This window comes from Empidonax traillii, unplaced genomic scaffold (genome assembly GCF_003031625.1).
Source record: "Empidonax traillii isolate 1590-97213 ecotype Southwest subspecies unplaced genomic scaffold, ASM303162v1 scaffold33:size3420811, whole genome shotgun sequence".
NCBI classification, from domain to species: Eukaryota; Metazoa; Chordata; class Aves; order Passeriformes; family Tyrannidae; genus Empidonax; species Empidonax traillii.
In genome coordinates this window covers 3281488-3302373 of record NW_020955226.1, presented here as the reverse complement: position 1 = coordinate 3302373, position 20886 = coordinate 3281488, and the positions used below count along the sequence as shown (strand labels likewise).

Genomic DNA, 20886 nt, shown 5'->3' with positions numbered 1-20886 from the left:
ATTGTTGGTAGTATAAAACTAGTACAGTAACACTGATAGTTTAATCGAGCACTTTAATTTTAGAGCAGTTACATGCAGACAGTTGTGCAACGTTTTAAGTTACATTCATTAAAATTACTAGTTTGGTAATCACCAATAATTAGCATCTAAATGGATTAATCTTTGTGTGCTTATGTTTTTTATTTTTACTATAGTATGCAAGTGTTGAGAAAGATGGTGAGCATTACATGACCCCAGAAGATTTTGTGCAGAAATACCTAGGACTTCATACAGATCCACATCACAATCCTAAAACAGTGCAGCTGTTGGCTGGAGTGGCAGATCAAACTAAGGATGGGTGAGAATTTTACTTTCCATTTGAAACTTGTAATGCATTAGTAAATGTGTGAGTCAAGAGTTGGATAACTTCATCTTCTAAAATACATTGTTGATTTTATTACCCTTTAAGCTTATTTAGGTAAGTTTTTTTCACAGGTACAGTAGACTATAGCTTTGGGAAACCTGGGAAAAAAGAGTGGTGTTTAAAATGGATTTTTTTAGGTTCAGATTTATTTTAGTGATGTTTCAATAAATATGACAAATACCAAGGAAGTCAAACTGCACGGAAGTTCAGCGTAGTTTGATTGCCTTGGAGAAGTTCTTTTCTGTATGCCCATGTCCATGATTAGATACTGTATACTGTCTTCAGTACCTGTAATTAAATATGGAAATATGGAAGAGCATTCTTATTTCTGTAGTGTGCAATTCAATCAAACCACTGAAGATTTTTTTTCAAGTGCTGACTGTTAGAGAGGCAAGAATGACTCTACGCAGGAAGAAGGTGTTTGCCTAGTGAAGAGAAGGTCACAACACATAAAGCTTTTCCAGTGCTACTTGCAGATGACCCTGCTTGCTTCTAGACAGTTCCCTCAAACCAATTTGCAAAATGTCTGCTCTGCTGAGGTAGTACCCCCTAACTCATTTGTCTTCCAAGGAACCTTTTCTTTTGCTGTGTGTAGGCTTCTAGTTTTGGCCTTGGACTGTAGTAGTATGTATGGACATTGTTGAAGTAAATTGACAAGGTTAATATGGATCAGAGAAGAGATGAAGAATGTAGAGTGAGTGGGTGTTTAATGTGGAAGAAAATGCTGTTAAAATACTAAACATTTGCAAATATATAGATCTAACTTATTTTAAATTGAAGGCTCCTTAACTTCCGTGGTCACTTAAATTTTTTTTGTTTTCCTGTGTTCTGCTTTAGAATATTTTATTAATTTGCTTATTGTCTTGAGCACCTTACACAGGTATCTGTGCTATACAAGTGAAATTGTATACGCTATATACTTTTTACCCTAAGTGACAAAAGTACGATCTCCTGTTTGATGTAATTTTATGTGACTTTTCTTTTTATAAAGCTGCAGTACTTTGCTAATACATTTGAATGTGCATATATTTTGTAAATCTAAATAACCTCTCTCTGTTTCCGGCATGTGGCTGCAGTTCGTTGCTTTGTTAAGATTGGAAAGGATGTTTTGTATGTATCTGTTGAAATAATAGTCTATTTGGTGATTAGTAAACCATCAAACTTAGTATCTTTTTTCTCTGAAAGCTGTTGATTATCTTTGATGGTGTGCATTTCTTCAGAAAATGTCTTACAAAAGGATCTTTCTTGCAGTAGGAAATCAATAATTTGTTTTATTGCTAGAACAGAACTTTGAGGCATCACTTTTTGTTGCTTTCCCTGTGAAGTGAATATAAAGGGATTTTTTTGTTTGTTGTTGTTTTGTTTTTTTTTTTTTAATCTGGGTAATATTTGAAGTGAGTTAATCAAATATGGGTAAGTGTGCTTTATCAGCTTCCATATGGGAAGAGTGGGATTTTCATTTTGCACTACCATATAGTCTGCAGTGCAAAATGTTTATCTGTTTGAATACTTGTCTGAAGCTTATTTTTTCTAAATGTCTTAATTATATTTGTCCATAATCTGTATTTCATGTGAAGAATTTGTTATACCCCTATCATCATCAGTTTATTTATTTACTTCTACATTTGCATTCTTTCATTTGTGGTGAGTTGTAACATATCAAAATCCAGACACTGATAACTGTATAATCTGCGCAGAGAGTTTAATCTGTAGCATGAATAATTATTGTAATCTTCAACTGAATTCCAGAATGCATTGCATCTTTCCGAGGACGTGAAGTTATAAAGAAGTCCAAGGAAGCCCTATTCCGTAGATATATTTGTAAATTAAATGACAGCCCAACATTATGCAGCAAGTCATTGAGAAGCTTTGGGTTCTCTTACAAAATAATCATTTCTGTATCTACTGTTGTAGTCTCTTAACCTTGCTTGCTCTTCAGATAAATACTCACAGTGTTCTTGGTTGCTTTCATTGTTAATATTTTTTTATTTCTTTTAGGTTTAAATTTGGCACTTTACAAAAAAAGCGCGCATTTTGGAACTGGCTCTCTGTAGGCGTGTGTTTAAAAAAAAATGTGGTTTTTTTACTTTTTTTTCCTAATAGTAACTTGATCCTTATTTAACTATTCCAGAGTACTGTTGCCTGCTCCCATTACTGCAGTACAGGACTGGTTTGCTTTAGTGGAACTCAGTAAAGCAGTTCGTAAAACTAATGACTGTTCGCTTTCAAAATGTTTATTCCTCGTTGTTACAAGTGCATGTTCTTAGAAATTAATGCAGTGACCTCTAAATTAGAATTTCACCTAAACTTCCTTGTCTGTTGTCTGTTTAATGCAGCAGGATTTCACCGACACTGTAAACGTTCCCATGTCTTCAGACTGCTGGCACTGGTTTTGAAATTAGGATAAATACCCTCTCTGAATAATGTACTTATAGATATATGTATGTGCCTAAACCAGCTTCCCAATTATATAAGTCAATTAACATTAGTAGATATTGCAATTTTAAAATAAAAGATTTTTTTTCTCCCTCCCTTTTTTTTCAGACCTTCAAAATTTCACAGTAGTAATTCAGAACTCTTCATTTTAATTGCTCGTTTCTGCATACTCTTTTTGTCAACATATCATTCTTAAATCTGGAAATACATTCTTGAGCAAGGTTCTGAAGAAAGATATTTCACATAATGGAGAGTCACAGTAGAGCTATCCATGACATCTAAAGAGCTGTGTTGTGTGAGGAAAAATGAACAGTTATAGTAGGATAAAAGGAAACAGAGAAGAACTGTAAACTCATGGGTTACTTGGTGCTTTTGGAGGGTAACACCAGAGAGGAAAAAGGAGGAAAAGAAATTTTTTTTAAATGTTACAAATTATATGAAAGATTTGATATCGTTGTGAACTCTGTAGTGCAGAGGGTTCACTGGATGATGCTTGAGTAGCGATCTGGTGGGAGGCTCCATCATTCCATTTAATCCAGTTCCTGTTACCTCCCTGCTAATGGCTAATGGAGGATCGTGGAGGATATCCCTGCTCTTGGACATGGCAAGTTGAATATCTGGAAAGGAAATTGAATGTGTTTATCTCCTTTTGCTGTAGGCACTGTTAAAATGAGACCTCTGAAGAAATCTTCTTTCAGGTTCAGGCTTCTACGAATGCATGCTACAGAGATTGCCACTTGGTTTTGTCAGTGTTAGAGCTTCCTGATCAGGAATTAATTTGTTTGTCAGCCTTATGCTTGTATGTGAGGAATATTTTGGAATGATAGTATTTACAATTGTTTTAAAGGATCATCTGTTTCTTTCATACTAACCCTTTGTTTATCAAGGTCATCCTTCAGATGAGATCAACTTCGTGTCTGAAGAACCGGTCTCATATCTCTGATTTTTTGGCTGAAATGCGACACATTAATACCACAATTCCGTATTTGCCATTTCCGTATTTTTAAAATCACTATTTTTTTCTGTATTTCCTGTTTAATATGTATATGCAAGGATGTTAACATATGTAACTTTTTTTTTAAAGTATCTCAATTCTGCTTCTTGTGTACTTTGATAAAGACTAGATAAAGTAATGAATAGTGTGGCTGGATTTTCTTCTGTTTTTTCTTCTTTGTAGGGAACAGAATTTATACTTGGCTCATGAGCAGTAAGCAGTATTGTGTGAAGTAATCGCTATAATCTTATGAAGAGTAACAAGTTCAGAACAATTGTGTACATTTTCTAGGAAAATGCACCATTTACAGTGATATTCTATGTTTTATCGGTATTTACTGAAATAGTAATTTTTTGTTTAATTAAAGAAATGTGATTGAAATTCTTATTCCCATTCATAATTTATTTGATGCTAAAATATACATCCCGTCATTTTTTGTGCCAGCATTATCCTTTGCCTTAGCTTAAGGCTTATCTTTCTGCAACTGTTTATACATGCAGCGCTAGGATCTCTTCTAAATATTTTATTTTTCTCTTAGTCAGAATAAGCTGAGTGCCTCTAGAAAAAGTACTTTTTATTATCCTAAGAAATTGTCTCTGCATTCAAATCTGAGTTTATATGTAGTGACCACAAGGACTTGGATTTCTCTGCAGTGTTGCAGAGATGATGTGGAAACCTTATCTGGGCCTATCACTGCTTCCTTATCTTGCACAGATGCATCCTGAATTGGCTTTTTTCTGTAGTAACTGTCTTGCATGAACAACTCAGAATCTTGTGATCTGCTGTTACACTCAAGTCCTTGCCTGCCTTGTCACGTCTAACTGTCCTCATGTCCAAATGCTCCTACGTTCTTTATTGTCCCCAAGTTCGTGACTTGGCAGTTCACGTTATATTTGAAGTGTTATATTCTTTCCATATAAAGTTTAACTGTTTCTGACCCTGTTTTTGTTTTTTAATGAATGTTATCCATTGTTTTAAGAAAATGTATGTTTTGTAGTATATTCCTTACTTGAATTAAAGTATCTTTTCTTTCTTAGTAGAAATATATATAGTAATACAATGACAGACCTGTAGATTTCATGGTGATAGACTTTGGTTTTTTATATCTTAATTTTTAAGTGCTGTGTGCTTACATTTATAATTACAAAGTAACAAATTATAGATGTTCAGTGGGAATGGATTATGTTTTGGTTTTGATAGATAAGAAGAATTCAGTTGCTTTATAGAGGAAGAAAGTTGCATGAAGGCTAAGTAAATACTTAAATGTAACAAATACTTTTCAGGTTTTTAGAGTCTTAATGTTAGAATTTTATTTTAATATTTGGATCATACAGTTTTCTAGAGTATCAAGTGCAAATGATCGTTGGTATTATGGATATTTTTTTTAACCTTTGTAACTTCTGTGTTTTCCTTTGTAGGTTAATTTCGTTTCAAGAATTTTTGGCATTTGAATCTGTTTTGTGTACTCCAGATGCAATATTCATTGTTGCTTTTCAGTTATTTGACAGGAATGGCAATGGAGAAATAACATTTGGTAAGAATACCTAAAGAAAAGCAGTTTAAGAAAGTGTTTATAGAAGTATCAGTCATAATAATGGTTCCTGACCACAGGTGCATAGAAGTGCATATGTACTGTTTTCCTAAGTCTGCATGAGTAGTTTTTTTTCCAAGTGTTACAAGCTTAAGAAGTACACAGAGACCAAATATGTTTTGCTCTGTCTTATTGAATCAAGATTTTTCATTTTCCTGAGGTAGTTAATACAATGATGTTTTGTTCAGGCACAATTTTATGTCCTGGACTTTAAACTGCTTCAGCGATGGGGAAGTTTTGAAATACATTCTGGATCTCCACATATCTTTGAAGAATTGTCATTAGACACAGTAAGCTCAATATAGAAATTAAGGAGATCTAATCTTTTGATTTCCTAGGTTAGTGTTCCTTTTCTTGAGAAGCAAATCTTTAACCTTATGAGTGTAACTTACAACTAGATCATATATTTGAAAAACTAGGAAGAAAATAATGGCCTTCAGTTTTGTTACCTTTTTCCCCCCTAATTAACATTGCAGTTTAAGGAGGGGTAGGCTTTATTTTTAAAACTTCATGTTTATGAAAATTAGATAAATCAATGGTAAGAATGATAATAAAATGGATTGAGAATTAAATGTTATTTCTATCCAAAAGAATAAAGCTCTTAATAAAGAAAATACAAACTATGCTTGGATTTGTAACCACTTGCTGTTTCTACTATTTCATTCATATAAAAAGTGTTTCAACTTGTTGAAAAAATATGCAAGGGTCGTTTTATGGAAACAAACTGCTTGACTTTCGATGTCTGTTAAATTACATCATTAACTGAAGAGTCAGATACTAAGCAATTGGGACACAACATCTTGAAAAGAAAATCTTTTAGAATTTACGTAAAGGTGAAGTCAGTAAATGCAGTCATTAGGAACTGGAGAAACTACTGCAATCAGTGTGACCACTTTAATGATGGTGTATTTAATAGTCTCACAAAACAGGGATTTGAACTTTGTAGCTCTCATGAGCACACTTGAAACTGCTGGCTCCATAAATTGACAAAATTGTATACATTTCAGATGATATACAAATTGCTCAGTCAGACTGAAATTGTTATTTTTATGAGCATGTAATTAAATTAAAATCTAAAAGAACAACACGAACAAGAAAAATTGTAAACCCAAAAATTGCATGTTTTTTCTATATCTTGCTGATTTTTTTTATAGGGCTGATAAATCTTGAAAACAAAATTCTTTAGGAAACTTAAAATTTACTGTTAGTTTCATGTTTTTTTATGAAATTAATTACGTTGCAGTTATTACTATATGTTGCAACATAACCTAGTATATATTTTTTGTGCTACAGTTCCCACATTTAGTGCTGCTTTTTGCCTTTTTTTTAGTTCTTGTTTGTTACATGGGCTGTTTACTTCATAACGCATATCATCCAAATTAATACATGTGTGAAAAATGGGAATAATGATATGTGACATGTTCAGAATTTGGTAACCATTCAGTCAATTTCCAAGTCAGTCTTCTGGCCTTTAGAGGCTGTTTTATAAGCGAGTCCTGCACTCTTTTGTTTTTGTACCACATAAACTGACAGGCACAGAGTTTAGTTTCATGTGGAAACAGGACAATTTAGAAAAATAAGTCTTAAAGTGAAAAGTTTTAGTAAATTATTAGACATGTACTGAAATGGAGTAAGTTTAGACAGTTGGTGTGCAATGGCTATCAGACAAGTCAAGCCTGTTACAGCCTGTGTAATGTATCCAAGTCTGCAGGTAAACCGTGTTGGTTATGGGAGCAAACACCAGTCAAGATTTTCTAGCTCAGGTGAAATGCTCTGTGGATGTGATTGAACTGATGCCAAAGCTAACTCAAACCAGTAAGTCTGACCAGAAGCAACATGGATTTACTGAGGTTTTCCTGCACTGTGCATCTGGAGCAAGGGACAGAATAAACTTGTGTCTATCTGTTAGACCAGTAACTTGAGCCCAACACTGGCCTTGTGTGAGATACTGCATTTTCAAAAAATATTCTCAGCTACTCCAATTTTCAGTTATCTGAGGAAAGTTAAGTATGCTTGTTCAATTTTAGAACTGGCTCTGTACTTGAAGCAAGTTGCTCTAGTTGGGTTCACATCTGCTATTTAGGATTTCTTTACTGACATGATTTTGGACCATACTAAAGCACTTTAGCATTTTACAGTCCTGTTGAGCCTCAGTCTGCCACTTGTCTCTTAAAATGTTGAGTTTCCAACTCTCCAATGATGAAACTATTAATTAAATTGTATTACAGAAGAACTGTCTTAGAAGAGGAGCAAGAGTTTATGATTCTTTAAAAACTATTTTGTAGAAATACTTGTCAGCTATGCTATGCTCATCAAAGTACTCATCTGTGCAATATCATATGTTATTTGGAATTGTTGAAACATGAAGCCTTCTGTCACTTTAATATCATCTGCTTTCTTAACACTTTGAGACACTTTTCCAGGAGTTTTGGACATCCAGAAACCCTGTATGAGTGACTTCCATAAATAATGCAGTTAGTATTCTGCAACATTTGTATAGTAGGTCCACTGCAACAACAAGAAATTTGACCTACTTTGTATGAGCAAACTGCACAGCATGCTTAGTACACTGGACTTACTGTCAGCCTGGTGAATAAAAAGCAGTAATATGACTATTTAAATAACCCAGTTATACAAGTCACAGTGTAGTTTAAGTTACTTTTTAATTCACGTAGAAATAGAAAAATAGCATGTATTTTCCTGTTCACGCAATTCTGCATCTTCATAATTGCTTCCTAGGTGAATATTTTATGCAAAATGTATTGCTGATGAGCCCTTACAATACTGCATTAACCATAAAATATTTAAAAGGTTAACAGCTAAAGCTGATGAAGAAAAGTGATTTTTTTTCTCATGCATTGTTTTCTCGTTACGAGTTGCTGTCTGTAGCCAGAGAAGACTGACAAATGCTTTGCTCTTTTGATCATGGGATATAACTGACTAAACTGCTTAACGTGGGTGAAATATTTGAAAACACTCCATGAAATTTATGCTGTTGTACTAAGGAATATTATCTCTCTTCTGTGCGGGTCTTTTGACCTGAATTCAGGTTAAAGCACACCTGACCTTGCTCAAGCTATTAGTTTTTTTCCAATGTTGAAGTGGATAATCCTTACTGTGCCTAAAAGATGGAAGTCTGTGACCATGACTGAAACTTCTCTGAAAAACAGGTTGTCTAACTGGAAGTAAAAGGATTCTTTGTAATTTATCTCTTTGGCACACGATACAATGGTCTGGACTACATCAGTTTTCCAAGGCTTTTCCCAGCTGTGCTTCCTTGTAGACTCACCACAAAGAAAGCCATTCTCTGATCAACTGGAGAATTTCAAAGATGCTTTTTTAGTTAAATACACATGCAGATACGGATAGAAAGATAAAGCTAAGATATGTTTGTGATTCTTGTGCATTCAGAATTACTATGGAGATAATTGGAAAATATTTATGGAACTGTACATAAGGCTTTTAAAAACATCCTGCAGCTCAAAATCTAATTACAAATATTATGCAGAGTATAATAGCTGTCTTCTTCAAAAGTATTGGAGGGAGGAAGGCAATCAGATGCCTAATAATGCCACTATTTGAAAATTATATGATATTGGTGAACTAAATAATAAACATCTGTTTCGGAGTTTCAGAAGCTGAGTATACAGTGATACTGAAGTCTTGCCCATCTACTTTCTTAAACCAGTTTTAATCTGGGAGACAAAGGTCAGGATTCCCCTACTCAGGACATAGAGTTTGAGAACTCTGGAAGAAAGTGAGCGAGAAGAACAAGAGAAAGAAGTTGAATATATGTCGTTACTAATGCTTTGCTTTTGAGCATTGGGAAACGTGGATCACTCCTAGTACTAACTCCTCCCCTGGTTCTGAAAGGACAATTGGATTGAAAATGCTAGGATTTGGATTTAATCTTAAAAGTTCTGCATTCTAAAATATTACTTGCAACCATAAAAACTGGAAACCTTCTATAATGTAAACAGAAAAATACAATCACATGTCTACAGAGCTGACGATATAAGAAAAACACTGTGTTTTTATCAAGTGTGCTATAAACCAGAACTGCTATTTATTTGGCCTCCTGGTAGATGTATGTTAGTTGCCTGTTTTCAAGGTGTCTTTTACTTAACACATGCAGACAATGTAGGAAACAACTTTTTTTTTTTTGTCTGTGATTTTTTTAGGCTTAAACCACAATTTTAAATACATGTGAACCCCCTAATAATACTGAGTTCAAAACCATAGTTCAACAAGAGGGAACAGAAACGGAATTTTTTGTTAAGGCTGTCATTAATTTGAAATAGAATCACTAATCCTTTTAAAATAAAAGTAGAAATACTGTGTAACTATTTCTAGTTTAGCTTTCTCACATCAAAGTAATTATTGTATTACTTACATTTGGATCACTCAATATAGTTGTGTGGCATCAGGTGCTACAGAAGAGTCTTTCTGCCTTTAACTGGGGTTCTTTATTTTAGGCTTCAAAGTGAAAATATACTATTAGCAGAAACAGTGAAAACCAGCAACATAAATGTTAAAATGCGTTATTAGGCCTGAAATATTTACGAATGGGACAGTAAATTAGACAGAAGAAACTGCAAAACAACCCTGATAAACAACAAACCTTTAGTATGCTTTTGCTGCTACTTAAGACTTACCGCTTTTATATTTTTGTGTCCCTAACAAGCATGATTGATGTTTCATCACTGGTGAGAGGCAATGGCAATCTGTTAACAGGTTGACAGTACTGGAATTGTGTGAGGTTTGCGCTCTGCTTCTTGGAGAGCTGCTAAGTCAAAATAAATAGTAGGTACTTCCTCAAGGTCGTCTTGGAGTACTGAGCTCATCCTTACAGTGGGCCACCATCATAGTGTTTATAATTTATTCTTTCTCTTTATATGACATGGAGTATTGCCTAGATATTTTGTTTTTCTTATATTTCTGAGCCTGATAGGTAAGAATGTTTGATGGAGGTTGAGCCAGCCATGTGTATGCTGCCTGCAGATAGCTGCTCCAGGCATCTGTAATTTGTTTAAAATGATTGGGTGGGGAAATTCCAAAGCAATCTTGTGAGAATGTGTGTCGCCTTGGAGGTAATGTGCTAGTGCACTAGAGTAGTAGGTTTATTGTTCCTGGGGCTGATGGTAAGTTGAGTGTGTCATCAGGCTGCTGACTTGTATACCCATCTGAGAAGAAAATGTGCTCCTGTAAGCCTGGAAAGAAAGTTATCAGCTCGGTAGGAAAGAATTCCACTGTGGAAAGGTGAGCAAAGAGTAGAAGACATAGTAAATGTATTGACAGGGATGACGAATGCATTCTGTAAAATGTCATACTAAAATGAAAGGCTTTAAATATAATTTGCTGTTTGCCCCCCTGCAGAATAGCTGTGTTTGAAATTTGAAACATTTGTAGTTTATCTTAATTTAGAAACATTACTAGGTTTCTGAGGGAGATAAAAAAAAAAAAAACCAGGCAAACCTAGCATCTGTACTTTAACATTACCTGTGTTCTTTGTTGTCAATGCTTTGCTTCTACTGTGGGGGAAAAAATAATTAAAAATTAAACATTTGATCATAATTCAGAGTGGTGAAAGTGCAGGTGGTGATCACATTATGTGTAATTTCTGAAATGTGATTGTCTGCTCCTTTTCATCACAAAAGTTGTTGGCTGTGGTGATGGCTATTCAGTGCAAGAGAATAGCCAGAAAAATTGGATTAAAAAAGTATTCTTGATATATTGTGAAGAGAGCACCCATGCTCTTATGTAGACATAGTAAATTTTAGCACCTGTTGAGAGGTGTTTGAGAATCTCAGATAGCTTTGAAGATTATATTTAGTGTTTCTGTGGTTTTAGCAGTGACTGTAGTGTGGCACTGGCACAGGTTGCCCAGAGAAGCTGTGGCTGCCCCATGCCTGGAGGTGCTCAAGGCCAGACTGGATGGGGCTTTGAGCAACCTGAAAGGTGTCCCGGCAGGGGGGGTTGGAACTAGGTGATCTTTAAGGTCCCTTCCAACCTAAACCATTCTATGATTCTGTGATTGTTCAGAACAAGTACACAATTTACCTCTGTACTCCCAATTGTTTCATAAACAAAGCCAACATGGAATTAAATAACCATTAAATACAAGAGCATATCTCTAAACTGTAGTTTAAACTACTGTACTGTAGTACATGCAGTATACATTGCTGAGTGTGAGTGCCTGTGGAGGAGAAATGGATAAGGCACCTGAGTTTTCAGAGAAGCAGCAGGCTAGTCTGGATACAATTTATTAAAGCTAGTTAGCCACTTCTGAATTCTTCAAGTACTAATATGCCTTCAAGTACTAGTATTCAGCTATTGAATATAAAGTTATTAATTTAGCTATTATTTTTATGTGCTGAAGAATCTTGACTTCTGATATGTTGATGACTAGTTATAAATGTTTTTATGAAGATAACGGTTTAAGATTCTTGGTCATTTAAATAGTATAAAATTAAATGTGGAGTGAGAGTTATGAAAACACCAGGGGCTTGAGTCCCATTAAAAGTAACTGAAAGATCTGTCTCTGAACATGGATGGATAAGAAAAGGAATGTTTTAAGAAAAAAGACTTTTATAAACCTTTGTCTAAGGTTAAAAGAAGCAATTATCGGAAACAAGTGAAAATACGATTTAAATTCTCTGACTGCTTCAGCACATTCTTTCCTAAGTGTTCATTAGGGGAATTTGGTGTTTATTAGAAATCAGTTATACAGACACGTAGGTAGTTGCTGCTTGGCACCCTGCTTGTACATGAGTAGCCAAGTCAGCAGACCCAGTGAAGGAGGCCTGTCTTCTGCACTGCCCACAGTTCAGTGCTGTTTTTGCAGACTCCACTCTGAGCTGCACTGACCTGATTGTGTTTGTAGTACATGAAGATTCCAGGTAGCTTGGTCAGAAGCTGTGGTGAATTAGTGGTAGGTGGGGAATTTATATTTACAGATCTTGACTAGTTGATCTTTAGCAGTGATGAATAAATCTACTGCAGACAAAACTTTCAAGGGAAATATAGCAAAATAAAATAGTTTAGCACTGTGTATTTGGTGCTTTATCTTTCTTAACCCTCACCTTGCACATTGATACTAGTGAGTAGGTATGAGTGGACAGTTACAAGTAGTCAGAATAGTTTTTTAGGTTTTTTGTTTACCCTTATAGCTTCTTTTGCCTGCCTTCCAGTGGAAACTGTGGTTTTAATTGTAGGTTTTGTACTATACCACTAGCCACAATCTGCCCTTTGAATATATAATCTCAGTCTAACTGTGAAGCAGATAATCTAGCCAAGGAATCCTACTTTGCATGTGCCTGTTCTGAGACATATATTCTGGACAGTTACCTTCTTTTCTCACTGGAAACATAAAACCATATAGTGGTTTGCCTAGATTTGGTTTAGAACTAGTAGAAAGGCTATAGAATTGAAACAGTGAATCAAGTAGTCTTTTAGCATAGAGAAAGCAGTAGATTTACTCCAAACAAAAAGCTCTTGATAGAGTTACCAGATGATAACTAAGGGTCTCATTGCATTTGGTTTTGTAGCAGAACTGTTTAAACATAAAAGCTGTGGTTTCAGCTAAAATATTGTGTACTTTACTTTAAATTTAAGCTGTATGCCACATTTTATTTTGGTTGTTATCATGTTCTAGGTTGATAAAAACAAACTGTTTCAGGTCCTATGAGGTAAATTTTGAAAAGCGTTCACATGGTATGGAGAGGTGTCCAGTTATGCAGTTTATGTGGTTGGATAATGTGCACAAAAAGCAGGCTTGTTTGCAGCATGGCAATGCTGTGTCTGAATAATGCACGATGTTTTTCAGATGAGGTTTTTGACTAAATTCAGATAATATGTTTAGCATTGGGATTTCATTTCTATAGTATACATGTGGAGAATTCCATAATCTGAAATGGCAGGTTTTTACTTTACTTCATTTAAAAGAGGACATCTCTATCTTCACTTATGTTAAAACATTTTAATAACTGAGACTATCAATTATGCCTTATAGGATTTGATTTTTGTGCTAAGGCCTTATCAAAAGCATCTAATAATGTGCTTTCTGCTGAGTTAATGATACATTTTAGATGTCATTTCTTATACCTATCTTCAATAGCCATATTCGGAGAGTGTGATTGTAATAATCAAGTTTCAATCAAACCATACTTAGTATGACAAATATTGCCTGAGACTGTAATGCAGGTATTCGTGCTCTTGATAAAGGGCTTAATTTGACTCCTGGCAGAGGTAGAGAACCACTATTGATTTTTATATCAGAATGCAAAATAGCTCTTATTTGTCATGTATGAGAGAAATTGCTTCTTAATTAAAACAAAATAAAACACTCACTCCAAGGTTTTATGCAGTAATACAAAAAGTATCACGTTGTGTCTCAAATATGTTCTTATAGGTCTGTAAAGATTCGGTTAGCAATTGTTCTTAACAAGCTAAAACACTTCTTAAACAGCTGCTGAAATCATCATTTGTTTGTATCCAGCCTAGAATGTTTGTAGATTTATTGTACCCCGAGGCTCACTTGTTGTTTTTCCCTCCCCCAAAGCAAATGTCAAAGAAATATTTGAACAAACTCTTACTCATCTTCATATCCCCTTCAACTGGGACTGTGAGTTCATTCGACTGCATTTTGGACATAACAGGAAGAAGCATCTTAACTATTCAGAGTTCACTCAGTTTCTTCAGGTCAGTTATTAACCTTCTTCCAAAGTAGAACTGAAACTCATTTCACTTCTATTAATACACTAATACCATTATAAATTTTGAGCTTATTCTGGTAGCGGTAATCCTTATCTGATACTAATCCTGACAGTTATGATGAACTGTTATTTCTCCATTGTAAGCAGTGTGTACTCCTTGTGCTTTAACTTGCATACCATCCTTTAAAAGAATAGGACTAAACATACTGTTTATGGAATTAACAGTTTTACTGATTGTTGTTACACTGGATTGAGGGTCTACTTTTTCTGTCACAGGAGTTTAATAGCAAAACTAACCTCTACCAGAGAAAGTGAGCATCCTTAATATAGCCAGTTGTTATTGACCATATAACTTCCCATATAAAAGTTTTAGCTTTTGTAACATTTCATTTTATAAACATTATCCTAATACTTTTCTTCTCTCACTGGCATGCATGCTACCACACGTGTATTGGGAGTTAAGTCTTAAATGCAGCCAACTTTGCAGGAGGTAAATCTGATTTCCTGAGATGTTGCTGAAACATCCTCTAGGGATTGGGCTTTAAAGGATTTCTCTTGTTGAACTGCAGTTTGTGCTAAGCCAAAAAGTTAACTGTTAAAACATTGTGATTTGAACATTATACTAGAAGGCAGTAAAGGAAGATGTCAGTTATAAAGGATAGAGAAAGAGGAAAGTAGGAGGAATTTACATTATAATTCATGGAAGAGGAGTTGGCAGAATTGTAGGTAATTGCACTGAATTCCATACATTAACATACAGTGTTCACCTCATGATATAATTTTCTGTCTAGTAGACATGAAGAAAAATAGATCATGCACTTCCAGAGCTGGTCTTTGGTACAAAAAAAGTTTTGTATGTACCGTCTTAAAAGTAAGGAGTGATAATGTGCTTTGACATATGCAATTACTGTCCCGGATAAAAATAGGTATCACAGAATAGTTTGGGTTGGAGGGGCCTTTGAAGGTCGTCTAGTCCACCCCCCCTGCAATGTGCAGGAACATCTTCAACTAGATCAGGTTGCTCATAGCTCTGTTCAACCTGACCTTTAGTGTTTCTAGGAGTGGGGCACCTACCACCTCTCTGGGTAACCTGTTTCAGTGTTTTACCCTCATTGTAGAGAACATCATCCTTACATCTAGTCTGATCTACCTTTTTTTTAGTTTAAAACCATTACCTCTTGTCCTATCGCAATGGGCCCTACTAAAAAGTGTGTTCACATCTTTCACATAAGCCCTCTCTAAGTACTGAAAGGCCACAGTAAGATCTTCCAGGATCCTTCTGTTTTCTTCTCTCCAGGCTGAACAGCCCCAACTCTCCCAGCCTTTTCTCATAGGGGAGGTGCTCCAGCCCTTTATCATTTTTGTGGCCCTCCTCTGGACCTGCTCCAGCAAGTCCATGTCTTTCCTATACTGAGCTGTATCTTGATCTAGAGCAGATTCTAGAAAAACATACCTAACTGTAGGAACTGATGTCTGTACTGGGAGACTGGAGTTTGGCACAGTTCTTTCAAGACTGTGGTATAATTTGATACTTTGAAGTAACAAACTGTCCCATGTTTGAGACTACATATTTTAAGTGATCCCAGGCACAAATCTGGAAACGAGCCCCCAGGTTATTAGTGAGAAGAACCTTTTTGTTGAGAACTCAGAGCAAAGTGATAAATATCTGTTCTGGTTTTATGTTTGTTGTTCCAAGATACTGCCATATAAGATAAAGTAACCTCTTACTGTCATCATATAATAAAAACCCTTAATAGGGAAGCCTGGCATGGGTTGCAGTAATTTCAATATGTACACAAATTGGATATTGTTACCCCTTCTTTTAGATCAGGTGTTTTTTTCTCATTTGGTCTAATGGCATCTTTTGGGGTTTGGGACTTGGATCAGAGCACATTTGTTGCACCCTGATCTAGAAAACCTTGATCATGAGTTTATGAGAGTTGAGCAATTACTGCAAAGGTGATATAAGCCAGATGGTTTGCCCTCTTCTCACTGTCTGTCAGAACATGGTTATTATTTTAGCAGCTTCTAGAGATCTGAATGACAGCTGAATGTGCTTTTATTGTTTGCTTGAATAGAAGGAAACAACTTTTTCTGGACATAGAATTTACAACCATCATTATTATCTTGAGGTTGGGTTACCATGGTGTGCTTTATATGAAGGTTTTTACAGTTTGTATAGGAGTTCTAAATTGCCTGAAATGAATGACCATTTCTGACATTTTGGAAGATAGCTGTTTGGGGCAATCTATATTGTATAATTTTCACTGTCCTCCTGTTTATTTTCAAGTACTTTTCAATGAGTTAGTTTATAATAGCCCAGTCATATCTCATCCTGGGTATATAAGAGATCAACTCACTTTGAGTCTTTAAGATCAATACCAGAAGTTTCTGTAGCAGTACTTAATAAAGAAATAGATAACAGACAGGACAAGGGTATATGAAGTTTATTTCTCAAATCATTTAATGAAAGGGTGTGTTTCCTTACAGTTGAATTGAGGCTTTTCTTTGAGAGAGGAATGATCTGTAGATAGAATCAGTATGCAGACTTCTTGTTTTAGTTGAGCCAGCACAACCTGTAGTTGTGCTGTGGTCAATATGCACAGAACTATTGGAGCATAAGATTATGAAATTAGTGAAAGTTTTGTGAACAGTGAGTTACAGAATTTGTTTCTAATCTCCTGTCTCTGAATGTTCATTCTAGGAGCTGCAGTCAGAACATGCAAGACAAGCCTTTGCTCTGAAGGACAAAAACAAAACTGGTCTGATAACTGGGCTGGACTTCAATGAGATCATGGTTACCATTCGCTCACATATGCTAACTCCATTTGTGGAAGAAAATTTAGTTTCAGTAAGTGTAAAAAATGTGCCTTGAGTTCAGCGTTTTTAAACTGTAATGCTTTAAGATGGTTCTGCTTCTCTCCCGCTTTGTTGTCTACCTGCTTGTCACTGCCTTGGTGCTAGAGATTATAAGCTTCATAACAGAGTGGTGGGGGTGAACCATGGCAGCATTCCTTGGCTGCAGCAGTGAAAAGGTTGGCAGTCTGGTTTATGTGTTTGAAGTGCCATTGGAAGCAGTTTAAGTTGGTCTACTGTACGTTCCCCTAGAGCAGGGCAGACTTTGCTTGGCAAAGAAAGAATTGTAGAACCATTTAGGTTGGAAAAAACCCTTAAGATCACCAAGTCCCATCTAAGTAATTTAGGACAAAAGGATCCAATTTTTATAATTGAATATATGACACATCTCACAAGTTGGAGGCTACTTTCAGTCCTGTCTTTTATGTACTCTTGCATTCTTTTCTTTTTCAGATCAGAATTTGGAAAATCAGTATGTAGATTCTAGAGGTAGAATGGTTACGGCTGTGATAGTTTGGCAAGATCTGTAGGTAAAGTAATGACATACAAGTTATAAACTTAAATAGTATGAAAATTATATAAGAATGAAATTCAGATAAAAGATAATTACTTTATTCTTACTATCTTACCTATAAATCTTGCCTTGCCTTACTAATAAGGCATATTGTCTTCCATAGAATGTAGAATATCTACTAATTTTAGACTTTGAAGTAGATGGTCGTTGATGTATTTGATACAGCAGTCAGTTTGTACCTTTATCAAAAGTAGCATTTGCATGCATTTTTCTTGTAGAAAATTACTCAGTGACACATTTAGTGTGTCTATCAGATATACTGAACAATAATCTACTTACGTGATTATTTCTAATCGTTTCCTAATGTTCAATTTTTACTACAAAATGGTATCCTATTTAATAATTCTCCCCTCATGTTTCCTTTAAAAATATCTTAAAATTACAGGATATCTTTAATTCTTTCATAATTTGTTCAAAGGGATGTTTCTATAATTTGTAATAAGATGTTGTAGAAGGGCTTAAGGCACTTAACTGCATTCATTTCATTTTTAAAGGTAGCTGGTGGAACTGTTTCACATCAGGTCAGCTTCTCCTTTTTCAATGCATTTAATGCCCTTTTGAATAACATGGATCTTGTTAGGAAGATATACAGTAATATAGCAGGTACAAGAAGAGATATTGAAGTCACAAAAGGTAAAATATATTTCCTACATTTTATTAATTTTTTAATTTTGTCAATTTTGTAATCTGGTGATGGTTGAGGCAAGTCAAAGCTGCAATAATATGCAAGGTTAGGGCTGCTGTGAAAGTGTTTTTTTAACTGTGAGTGATTTTCATCCTCATAGGTTAGTAAGTATTTTCAGTTAACTCATTAAAGAGAAGATTCTGACAGAAGTTGTGTTGCCCTTCTTAGTTTTAATGGGTAACTGCAAGTCAGTATATTATTATATATCTCTCGTTGAAAGAGATGCATTGTTGCTTAGAGATAGAATGGTCCTGGGGAATGTGCTAAAATGGGTTAAGTTTGAAAATCTGTCATGAGTAATCTCTGTGTTGTTTTATTTCTTTTTTTCTACTTTATTAATTATTAAATATTTTTTAGAAAATTTGTATGAATTTATAACCTCAGAAGTGCTTACCTGCCTGAGTGGTTTTATCTACAGTTTATATCTGTTAGTACATGGCAAATCCCTGTGCATGTGAAATATTGCCATAGCTCAGTCTTGCCACAGGCATGAGTGGATTGCTTTTGTAGTCTTTTTAGGACAGATTTTATCACCAATTTTATTACCTGTGTGGATGGCACCAACCAAATCACTGTGTGTTAAAAACACGCCAAATTATTTTTTTCCTTTTCCTTTTTGTTTGGCTTATATTCCTGTGCTCTGCGTAGGAAAGCATAAAATTCCTATTTTCATCCTCCAAATTGTGATCACAAATTGCCTAGCAATGTTTTTTGGTACAGATGCATAAATACATCTTGACTGGGTTTGTGCTGAGAGAAATGGCTACTGTGTTTTCACTGCTCAGATTCGTTAATCTGGCTGGATGAATATCCAAGCCTGGGGTCATTCAGAACTAGAAGAGGAAGAAATCTGAACAGGATGGCAGTAGATGAGTCAGTTACCCTTAATACTGTGAATAATGGACCATTATTCTATCCTGTTGTGTTTTGCAAAACTTCAGAAGCAAGAATGACGAATTGTGGGTGTCATTTTATTAAGCTTTCTCATATGAGGAGTTTCGTTCTCCTTGATGATTTCTTACCATAAATCAGAGTTGCAGAGTCGGATTTGCTCTGTCTCGCAAAGGCCTGTTTCAGGATAGATGTTCTCCTAAAGATATCTTTCCCCTTTACATTATGGATTTTGCTTCTTGGTGATAGACTTATTTTTTATGATACTAAAGTTATTTGTGACCATTTAAAGAGGAAATTTGACAACTAACACGGTTGTTGTATTTCTCTTTCCCTTTTAAATCCAGAGGAATTTACCCACTCTGCAATCCACTTTGGACAAGTTACACCACTGGAAATAGATATTCTCTACCAACTTACAGATTTATACAGTGTTACTGGGTAACATAATGATTAGTTTACCATTTTGAATAATTATTTTCCTGTTTTCTATCTTAATCTTAAAAAGTTTTATGTTCCATTGTATTTTGTTACAGTAATTTGTTCAATGTAAACTGATTTTGGTGTGTGCAGGGGTTTTGTAAGTGGATTGTGTATATCAAGCACAGTTATTAATTGTTCTATTACAGGTATACATATGAAATATAAAATAGTATCAATTACAGTACTCCCAAAAGGCTACAATGCACTGGTTAATGTTTTGCATGGATCTTTAATGCATGCAAGAGAAATAGTTTAACTCGCATATTATGTCCCTTACTAGTAGTCAAGAACTTGTTTCTGAATAACCCAATCTCCCTTCATCTCCGGGCATTCTTTACTGCAGTGTAGCAAACTTCTTAGGTGTGCATTCAAATATAACAGTCTTTTCTTAAACTCAGATGTGCTCTGGGGGGGTGTGGCCAGGAACACTGTATTGAATATGTTTGATGTTTTATCTAACTGTAATTTGCTTTTCTCTGCCATGTGTAAAGGCGCTTAACTTTGGCAGATATTGAGAGAATAGCACCGCTGGCTGAAGGTGCATTGCCTTACAACCTGGCAGAACTCCAGAGGCAGGTGGGTAGAAAAATAAAATTGTTGAAATTACGGGAATGTTTTCATGTACTTGCAAATGAAAAATAAGATTAATACTCTTTAAACAAATTCCTAACAAGTGAATCATGCTGTGTGTATTACTGTAAGGATAGAAACAGGACAGACTGTCAGACACTGTATGTGTCTAAATGAGGTATTAGGTGTCATATTGAAGAATGGCCAGTTTAGATACAAGCACGTATAGATACTTGGATTCCTTACCATATATACATTTGTTTGCTCCTGTAAAGGCTTTTCACAGGACACGTCCCTCCATGAACTTCTCCAACACGAGTCCTTCCCACGGGCTGCAGTTCTTCATGAGCTGCTCCAGTGTGAGTCCCTTCCATGGGATGCAGTCCTTCAGGAATAGCTGCAGTGTGGGTCCCCTGTGGGGTCACAGCCTCCTTTGGGCATACCCACCTGTTCCTGTGTGGGGTCCTCCAGGGACTGCAGGAGGACAGCCTGCCTCACCATGGTCTTCATCACAGGCTGCAGGGGAATCTCTAGTGCCTGGAGCACATCCTCCCCCTCCTCCTTCACTGGCCTTGGTGCCTGCAGAGTTGTTTCTCTGACATGTTCTCACTCTTCTCTCCAGCTGCCATTGTGCAGGGGTTTTTTTCCCCCCCTTCTTGAATACCTTTTCTCAGAGGTGCTACCACTTG

General features: G+C 35.6%; 1 protein-coding gene across 3 annotated transcripts in view; it reads left to right on the top strand.

Annotated features, from left to right (window-relative positions):
- SLC25A12 (solute carrier family 25 member 12) overlaps window positions 1-20886 on the top strand; it is a 47222-nt gene that overhangs the window by 4682 nt on the left and 21654 nt on the right. For 2 of the 3 annotated variants that reach the window (XM_027911598.1, XM_027911599.1), the window contains exons 3-9: window positions 195-337; window positions 5252-5367; window positions 13985-14124; window positions 16843-16989; window positions 18063-18201; window positions 19492-19585; window positions 20119-20203. In XM_027911598.1, coding sequence (XP_027767399.1) covers window positions 195-337; window positions 5252-5367; window positions 13985-14124; window positions 16843-16989; window positions 18063-18201; window positions 19492-19585; window positions 20119-20203 — 864 coding nt within the window. Of the gene's footprint in view, window positions 1-194; window positions 338-5251; window positions 5368-13984; window positions 14125-16842; window positions 16990-18062; window positions 18202-19491; window positions 19586-20118; window positions 20204-20886 lie in introns of those variants that run through there. The other variant, XM_027911600.1, reaches the window with a different exon arrangement.